Here is a 10198-nt window from a genome sequence, read left to right as displayed (position 1 = left end):
CCTTCTGACGCACTCAGTGTCCGAATATGCTCACACGTTTTCATTCCCTCCTTCAACTGGACTATATAAGTGCACTAATGTAGGGAATAGTGAATGAGGTTAAAGGTGGGTGATTTCAAACACAACACTTAATTACTTTTGTTCAGGTGTGTTTAATTAGGTTTGGAGCTAAACTCTGCAGGACAGTGGCCCTCCAGGAACAGGTCTGGACCCCCCTGACCTACAGTGATATATGTTACTAGACTGAGTAAACAACTACAGCAGATGATCTTAGAATTTACAAAATATGCTTTTATTTGCATTAAAATAGTATTATTGATAGCATTATTTTACTGCATTAAAATAAATTTGAGGGATTCTTATATTTTGAGGGAAACTGACAGATCAAAGAACTGGATGAAAGTTGCTCTGTAGTGGTTTGACAGAAGGGAGGTGTTTTGAGCCTGTGTTTTTCCAATGACTGCACATAGGGGGCACCAGTTCATTAGTTGACGTTTTACAGGATAATATTGTTAGTGGTCATGTTAGTGGACATGTTCTGAGGGGTTAAAAAATAGATTAGGCATCAAAAAGCATGCAGAGTATGTCCAACAGCCATGACAGACTTAATTATATGGAACAGCTCATTACTGGTTGAGCTACAATATTTAAATGTTCCCTGTATTTCTAGACTACATACTACATATAAACTTAATTTTGTGAGTATAATGTTATTGAAACAATGACTGGCTATCAATAAGGTTGATCAAATAACACGGGACCTGTTTTTTTTTTCATTCTGAACTTACTGTGTAGCAAGGAAATACAGAAAATAAAAGGTCAAAAACTGAAAATGAGAGTTCACAAGAATTAAAAATTACCAGTTGATCATTAGGAGACACCAGAACCAGATTCACAGAGGCTTCAATCATGAGCATAAGAACAAAAGATAAGCCACATCACATGCTATACGTCTTGGGTCAGAAGGCCTGAATGGAAAATTGACAACAGCCAATCACACTTCATCTAAATCAGAAAGACAAGTCTTGACTCCCCTAAACCCAAACGTTTCACATCCACACATCTTACAAACACTCCATAAGATGTTGCCAAATGCACAGAAGACCTCAACTACTGTATGCTTAAAGTACTTCTGATATTTTTTCTACCTTTTAGGACAGGTGTGTTTGCTATGGAAGAGAGATTTGTTCGGCAAAGTTAATTCTCACCTTATAATATTTAGGAAACTGTTATGATACTGTTCTGACGATACTGTTTGTACTTTTTCCCTCTCAGGCTTCATTGCATCTGCTGCTGTAGTTCAAAACAAAGTCCTGGAGACCTTTACTGCAGGCGAAACTATAACTTTAAAGTGCTTGATATCTCAACACCATGAAAACTTCTACTCCTGGTTCAAGCAATCTCTGGGAGAAGCTCCAACATGCATCCTCAGTCTCTATGCTGAAACTTCAACACCAACATTTTATGGAGACTTCAAGAACGACAAGAGATTGTCAGTTCTAAAGAGAGGAAATATTTTTGCACTAACCATAAAAGATGCAAAGCCATGAGATACTGGAATCTATTACTGCGGTGCCCGCAGGGCTTAATTTGTGCCGGAACAAACCGGATCCTGGCACCTCCGAATTTGTCCGAAATCTGACAGCGTGCAGTAGTGCAGACGAGATGCGCTGTTGTGAAGCCGCTTTGAAAGTGAGAGAAGACGCGGTACAGCTGAATCACTCACACTGTTTTCAAATGACTGATTTAATCTGATAGTATGTGTGGATTTATTTACTCATGTAACCTACATGCTCGATTGAATATGTTTGCAGGAATTTCCCTCAAACTTGAAAGCAGATTAAACATAATTCTATTATATAGAATTAAGCGAACAAATCCATTACTTCTCCAAAACTTTTCCAGGCCTGGAAATGGCCGTTTTAAAATTTCATGACTTTTAAATTTTTTTCATCATCATAAGAAGATGCACGCTGTTAATCACGTAAACTGGTCCTCCATTGCGCAAATGCTCCGTTACCTCTCCCTCCTCTAATCATGCCGGATCCATCACCCCACTTTGTTCCGGGACCTCGCAATTTACAAATTAAGCACTGGGTGCCCGTGACTATGATCTCATAACTTTTAGTAGTGGGCTGTTTTTAAACTACAAAGGTAAGAAAACCTAGCAAAAAGCAGTCATATTGCATCTCCTGAAGAAAAAAAATCACTATGAACAATGAACATCTAAATAATGTAATAGTTCTCTAATTTCAGTGTTAAATACAAAACAACATCATATTAAGCAGTTTTTGTCTGCAATGGACTCGGGTACATGGGTAAATAAGAATGAGTTTAAAGGGGTCATATGATGCTGCTAAAAAGAACATTATTTTGTGTATTTGGTGTAATGAAATGTGTTTATGCGGTTTAAGGTTTAAAAAAACACATTATTTTCCACATACTGTACATTATTATTTCTCCTCTTGTCCTCTTTTGGAAGGCCAAACAAAGTAGTTTCGCTTTCACAACGAAACAGCGTCACACACCACGGCCTTGAGTGAGTGGAGGCCTAGAGTGAGCCACAGCCTAGAGTATGCGGAGGCCGGCTTGAGTGATCGGAGGCAGGCGGGCTTGAGAATGGCGCGGCCGGTGGATTCAACTTTTATAAAGAATATCTCTTTGGATTTGAGACTTTAGTCTTTGCAACTTTACAGATCTTCTTTATGCACCAAGAGCTTGTAACACTCCAAAGAGAAAGGAAAAATTGAAATCGCATCATATGACCCCTTTAACCCAGGAGACTCTGTGAATCTTCACTGTTCAGTTCTCACTGAGAAATATGTAGGAAATCACAGTGTATACTGGTTTAGACATGAATCAGGAGACACACATCCAGGAATCATTTATAAGCATGGAAACATGAATGATCAATGTGAGAAGAGCTCTGAGAAAGACTCACATGTACAGTCCTGTATCTACAATCTCCCCAAGAAGATCCTCGGTTTAAGCGATGCTGGGACTTACTACTGTGCTGTGGCCACGTTTGGGGAGATACTGTTTGGGAATGGAAGTAGGCTTGAAATTGGAGGTGAGAAAAATGCACATGACAGATCAAATCACATTTTAATTGCTTTTTGTTTGTTTACTTGTTTATTTAATAATTAGAACCAGTTTCTGAGACCACCTGGACTGACTTAAAGGTCCCAGTTTTGGTAGCAACAAATATCTTGTTGTTTGTGATCATCGCTATCCTTCTATGTAAGAGAGTACAAAAACGACAAGAAACATTTTCTGGCAAGTCATTTCCTTATCAAGAATATTCACTGATGACCATATTGTATGATAATGTTGATTATTAGAGCATTACTGACACTGATTATGATGATGAAATTAAATCAGAATTTAAAAATTATTGCAAAATTAATTCTGATTTTATCATTGCGATATAATTGAGAGAAGTTTTATTATTTTGGAGCACTCACTGCAAAATACACATGTATAAATTGACATATCAAAATGTGTCAATTTTAATATTTTATATACTTTTAAAATGTATCTTACTGAATACTGCAACTGAAAAGGTTCATATTCTTTACAGACACCCAGTCATTGCAAACAACACTTTCTTCGTCTCCTGCTAATGAGGTAAAATTTCAATAAACTATATTGCTATAATATAATATAGTTTATTATTTAAATAAACTATATTGATTCTTTTATGTTTAATTTATTTAGTTATATATGGAGTACTTTGCTGTTGGTTTTAGGGTGCAGCAGAGGAGTTAAGCTACGCAGCAGTACATTTCCATGGAAGAAACTCAAACAGACACGAGACTGAAAGAAGCTCAGACACACATGTTGTATATTCCACTGCCAGAGGTTATAGTATCAAATAACAATTCTGTGATATTGTCTGCGATAAGTAATATTGTCCTATATGTGTTTATTAGTTATATTTGATGTATCCGAGTGCTGTTATTATGAGTGCTAATAAAAAGAATGCCAAAAACGTTGGTCTTTTTTATTTATAGTGATTCTATTAATATCCACAGCAAGCCTACCAGTTACTAACACTGGATGATTCCTCAAGAAACATAAGGTTTTAAATCCATTGGTGGAAAAAAACTTTTATAAAAAGGACTTTTAATTTGCTGATAGCCTTATTCTTATATTATTCAACTGCTGATCAGTGAACCAATGAAATATTGCAATATACACAAAAATATAATATTTTTTTATCCAAATTGAACCTAAAAATATTCATGTAAAAAAAATAAAAATAAACACATATATACATAAGTCAAATTTTAAAGGTTTAAGCTATCCTTAGTCAAATTACAGTTTAATTAATAAGACTATAACACATAAGCCTATCTGAACCAGAATTTCACTGGACTGTACAGTTTGTCTATTTAACTCCCCCTGCTGTTGAGAATCGAAACTGCAAAGGTGAAGCAGTTTGTCTCAAAATGCAGTTCAAGAACATATATTTTGGTTAAATTTGAAATTGTGCCACAAGAAGGTTTGATGACGCACTAATGTGATACTGAAAGCTGATTGGCTTGAATGAGTAACCCTGACATTGATTGGTTGTAGCCTATATACCGACACGACAAATTTCATTTAAATACCTGCATGAAAAAAAATTATTATTTTCATAAAATACCCGCATATGCCTGTTTAGCTTTATTTCCTTTTGAACTACATTTTTGAGGAAGCTTAACCTGACTCTGAGGTTATAGATTTTGTAGTAAGACCAATAAGCTAAAATGATCAATTCCACAGTAACCTGAATTAATGCATGCAAAATAGATGTAGCTTTACTTTTTATATTTTTGAACCTTTTGTTCTTGTTGAACCTTTTGTTGTGCCTTGTTTTGGGACTTTGTATATGCTACAAATAACTAATAAAACATAGGCTAAGTATCTTGGCTAAACATTTTACCTTTTGGAAAAATAATGACCTTAATACAGGTACAGTACAACAAAGCTTTCTTTACCAAAACCAACCAAATAAAGGAAACTTTAGACCACATGACAGGAAGATGTGGCAAAAGCTGTCAAGTTGCATGCAATGTGCACAAAGCCTCACCCCGACATTCAATCTATAACCCTTACAAGATCGATCTTCTATCTTGCAAAGAAAGGCCTGTTGCATGTGGAGTCTTCTACAGATCAGTTAAGATGACCAAATTATCATACATCACTTGCATTATACTTAACCTGTGTGAGTATGTATTTAAGATTTTTCTTTAATCCTTTGGCAAATTAAGTACTTTCTGACACAAACAATTCATAAAAACACTCGGCAGTGTTACTCAATATGTACTGTACACAGTCTGATTTTGCAGGTGGTTATAATTTAATTTTCAGTTTTTAATGTTTAGGTAGGCTGTTGGGCATTTTTTTGCATGTCAGCAGTGAGAGTTCGACCTGGACACTCCACAGCAGTGCTTCACACCATACGATGGGCACTTTAAAGTGTTCTGGCTAAAATTTCAAAACAATTCTGCTCCAGTCCTTGTGGCTTTGGCTGAATACAAAACTGGCATAATGATTGGAGAGAAATTTCAGGATCTTTCAAAGTTTAGATTAACATGAAACCAGCTCAGCAAACATCGAGCAAACAGACATCGCTGTGTACTACTGTGTGATGATTATTTATTGTTATTTTTTTTATTTTTGCAAATGGAACAAGACTGATGTTTGAAGAGATTTTCAGATTGACTATCCATTGGTCCAATGACAGAATCCAACGGCATGGGAGAAGGTATTCTGCTGCCCTACACGCAGAATTTCTGCGTGTAACGTTAGGTCTGCACTTCTTTAAAGTTGCTCCAATTCAACAGTGGGCAAACGACATATGTAGGTACAGATCAGTAATATTTGTCTTGCAATAGCAAAATTCAAATGATTCATTATAAGATTATTTTTTAAAAAAAGCATATCAAGGAACACAATATTAAAGGGGACATAACACACACAGTTTCGGCCAATCTCATGTTAATCTTGAGTAGCTATATAGTAGTATTACATTCTTCATATCTCCGAAGAGTCTTTAGTTTTGTCAGATTTATAAAAGAAAAATACAACTTTATGCTTCACTCCGAAAACAGCCGAGCTCCTGGAGGCGTGCCAAAGAGGAGATAAAGAGTCGCGAGCGCTTATCAACAAAACAAAGACATTTGATGCAGTTTTACTCATCGCCTCATGACCGGGATATTTAATCGCTGGGACCGCTCCATCTTTCAGTATCAAACAATGTGCAAATCCAGTGTCGAACTGGGCCTTGTTTATAAAACATTCGTCACCGAAATGACGAGAACAAACAAACACACGTGCTAAACTCCGTTGTCCCGGAGAAACAAACTGCATCCACTGTTCATGTAACGCTGGGTTCTTTGGGAAGCTGAACAAGGTTATCTTTTCCTCACAACCAAAAATACACTGCTTTGGAGACATTCCCAAATGGCAATGGCCGCCGCGTGCACGTGTCCGTTAAGTCCACGAGACCGTAGGGCAGGGTTCCTCAAATCTTGCCCTGGAGGGCCAATGCGCTGCAGAGTTTAGCCCTGATCAAACTCACATACCTGTGATTTTCTAATGATCATTCATTAGCATGCTCAGGTATGTTTGATTAGGGTTAGAGCTAAACTCTGCAGGAAAATGGATCCCGTGGGCCAGATTTGATGATTCCTGCCGTAGAGTGTCCCATTCATAATTTTAGCTTTCAGAAGGGTGCTCACGAGCGCCCTCAATGCGCACTTCTGCTGAGCCTGCACTTGGGCGAGCTCCGCAACAGACTTCTACCCGACAGTCAAAGCGGCATTACGTCACGAAAGTGTGGACTCAGAGGAAGACCGCGAGGGTTTAGGGTGCGACTGTGCAGCTGCCGAAAGAAGCACGTTGATGGGAGTGCTCTTGCTCGCACTCTGTTTGCTGTGTGCGTGCGCTCTTCCAGGAGAAGGGCCCATACAAGGAATTCCGCCCTTCATGACATCACGAAGGGCCATGCTCGAAAAAACTTTCCAAAACTAAGGAGTGTATTTGGCACAGAAATACTCCGTCATACGTCCAAATCATTATTTTGTAACTTTGGCCATGTTTAGCATGAGAATCCAACTCTTTAACAGTGTAAATAACTTTTTCAAAAGCATGAAAGGGCTTTAGACCACCCCTTTTTAACCATCAGCTAAACATCCACACACATCTTTTAGCTATCAACAGTGTGTCTGAAATGGTAAATGTTGGTCCTTTAGTGGTGCAAAGCATCTGCACATGTTTTAGAAGCATTATGCATTAGCATTTGTGATTTCAAGACTTCATGTCATCACCCCCTAATCTAAGCCCACCCACCATCCAGCCAAGTGTTTTTGTAGACAAAAGAAGGGTGCTGGCTATGATTTTGAAAACCACTAGAGGGCTGTAGTGAGGGATGGTAATTACTCAAATTTGCTAATTATATATTTTAACTTTAAACTGCTTATGAGAAGGATTTAATACAGTGTAAAATAATAAACATGTACTTCATACATTGCCACAGCCATATCACTCTGCAGCCCAAGACTGGTTGCCCACTGAAGCTAAGCAGGGTTGAGCCTGGTCAGTACCTGGATGGGAGACCTCCTGGGAAAACTAGGTTGCTGTTGGAAGAGGTGTTAGTGAGGCCAGCAGGGGGTGCTCACCCTGTGGTCTGCGTGGGTCCTAACGCCCCAGTATAGTGATGTGGACACTATACTGTCAAAAAGCACCGTCTTTCGGATGAGACGTTAAACCGAGGTCCTGACTCTCTGTGGTCATTAAAAATCCCATGGCACTTCTCGTAAAGAGTAGGGGTGTAACCCCGGTGTCCTGGCCAAATTGCCCCCCTGGCCTTTGTCAATCATGGCCCCCTAATAATGCCCAACCACTTGATTGGCTCTATGACTCTCTCTCCTCTCCACCTGTAGCTGGTGTGTGGTGAGCGCACTGGCGCCTTTGTCCTGTGGCTGCCGTCGCATCATCCAAGTGGATGCTGCACACTGGTGGTGGTTCAGGAGAGACCCCCCCACATGATTGTAAAGCGCTTTGGGTGTACAACAATACACAATAAAGCGCTATATAAATGCACCATTAATTAATTAATTCATTCATTCATTCATACTTAATTTGACTTGCAAAGTGCATTAGCAAGCCTACTGAACAGGTTTTGGATAGGTCCAATGCCCATCACTAAGTGTAACATCATATCTAGTCCAGCAGATGTGCAACCTGTTTTAGAAAATACGCAGTAGGTTTATCTAAACAAATATGTAAAAAATCTCATTTAGATGCAATAAAAAAAAAAAAAAAAGGATTACAATAATGGGCTTAAATTACATATTGCCAAGCATGTATTGTAGATATCCACTGATATGTCTAAATAAATATACCAGAAAAAACTCCTCGTCCCCTTCCAAATGTACAACAACAGCCTACTACACATCACATTTAATAAGTACCTCAATTTCACTTGCCCATTTATAAACACTGTACATGAGTACACACACACAAATAATGCAGGTATATCACATGCGGGTCTGACCAACCTGACTGGCCTTTTCATTGATAGGTCTACCATAGTTTAGCTGTGCCAAAAGCCACTCCTCCTTATGCATGAAACACATTGATATCGCCCACTTAATTTCCTCTTCAGCTCTGTTTTGACTCGGTGCAGAAATGTTACATATTTCAGCTGCAGCTTTATTGTTCTTTGGGACGGGTAAGAATTATTTTCCACTGTGAACTACAATACTATGATAAGAAACACTTTATAAATTTCAAATCAAGTGTTACTGAAAGAGCTAGACACTTATTTTAATTTAACGATATTGTTTTTTAGTGTGCTATTGTTTTAGTTTTCTTGTTTAATGATTTTCAGGTTTTCTCCAAGTTATGTTTTCTACAGCAAACATTCAGACTCATCCAGGACAAAGTGTCACTATGTGGTGTCCACACAATATCCATGTTACTGGAAATCTGTACTGGTTCAAACAATCAGACAGTGCTGTACCCATTACTATTGTGCACATGTTATACACCGAACGTCTTCAGAAGGTTGAGCCAAATTATTTCAACAGTTTCACAAATGATTGCATCGTCATGGATCAGTTCAGCAAAAGCACCACCCTAACAATTAAGCAAGTGAAAATTTCTGATTCTGGCTTCTACTTTTGTGGAGCTACAGGTTATCACATGAAGTTTGGCACTGGAACCAGGCTTGAAGTAAAAGGTAATCTTTTTTAACCTCTCTCACTATACTCAAATTTTTATATACTGTGTATATCTCTTTTTTTCTCACTTTGTCATTAACAGCACATGTTGAAAAACACCACAATTTAAATACTATTGTAAATGCCACAATGGTAAATGACTTGCCAACTGTTTTCATATCAGAGAAAAATTTCACAGGAACCTCAAAAAAGGGTATGTTATTTTACTTTCAATATTAAAGTTAAAACTAAAGGTGTTTAATATATGAATGTTCGTGTTAAATCTCTCTAATCAAATTATGGGGAAAAATAATTATATAATGCTTTCTTTGTGGTATCACTTAAAAGGTTTCATTATAATTATATCCACTCTTTTAAAGATCATGAGCAATGACCCGTGTCTACTGAGGAGTGTTCTAGAGACATTTATTTCAAACTGACCCTCCTATTTGGTGGAATAATTTTTTTTACATGCATCGTTCCTCTTATTTTGGCGATTATCAGGGAACACAGAAGACAGAAGCATAAAAAAGGTAAACTCTTTTCACATGGTTAAAAAGATCAAGTTAAATCACAAATGTGGAATGAACATAAAAAATGGCTTTAGACATAATTTTTTAATCTCTCATTATCTTAAGAGCTACTGATTGTCTTTTTCTCTGCTTTGTGCCAGTCGCTGAATGTCAGAACAGCATGATGACAAGGTAAATTACAGACTTATTTTACTCCAAGGGCTAAGAAAAACTATTTAAAAACAATCCCAGTTTCACCATAGACATGAAAACAAGCAAAGCTTTGTTTTATACCAGATCACACTTTCTGTTGTTTTTTTTTTATTATAAATAACAAAATATTAAATTTTTTTATAAATTAATTACTGCTCTGCCTCTTCTATGAGTCATTAATTACTGCTATATGAAGGTTTTTGTATAGTTTTTGTGTGTTTGGTGTGTGTGTGTGTGTGTGTGTGTGTGTCCTCATAAACC

General features: G+C 37.5%; 1 pseudogene and 1 gene segment (V, D, J or C); both read left to right on the top strand.

Annotated features, from left to right (window-relative positions):
• Positions 1–1117: 1117 nt before the first annotated feature.
• LOC107709974 (uncharacterized) lies at positions 1118–5790 on the top strand (annotated as a pseudogene).
• A 2883-nt stretch (positions 5791–8673) lies between these two features.
• Positions 8674–9897, top strand: LOC107709977 (Ig kappa chain V-VI region NQ2-6.1-like). The segment is given in 5 exon segments: positions 8674–8722; positions 8882–9232; positions 9316–9426; positions 9593–9745; positions 9886–9897. Coding segments are annotated over 4 exon segments (519 nt in total).
• The last annotated feature ends 301 nt before the right edge of the window (positions 9898–10198 follow it).

Source organism: Sinocyclocheilus rhinocerous, unplaced genomic scaffold (assembly GCF_001515625.1).
Source record: "Sinocyclocheilus rhinocerous isolate Xijiao unplaced genomic scaffold, SAMN03320098_v1.1 scaffold2824, whole genome shotgun sequence".
NCBI classification, from domain to species: Eukaryota; Metazoa; Chordata; class Actinopteri; order Cypriniformes; family Cyprinidae; genus Sinocyclocheilus; species Sinocyclocheilus rhinocerous.
The sequence above is the reverse complement of the archived record's forward strand: the minus strand, read 5'-3'. Positions and strand labels throughout refer to the sequence as shown.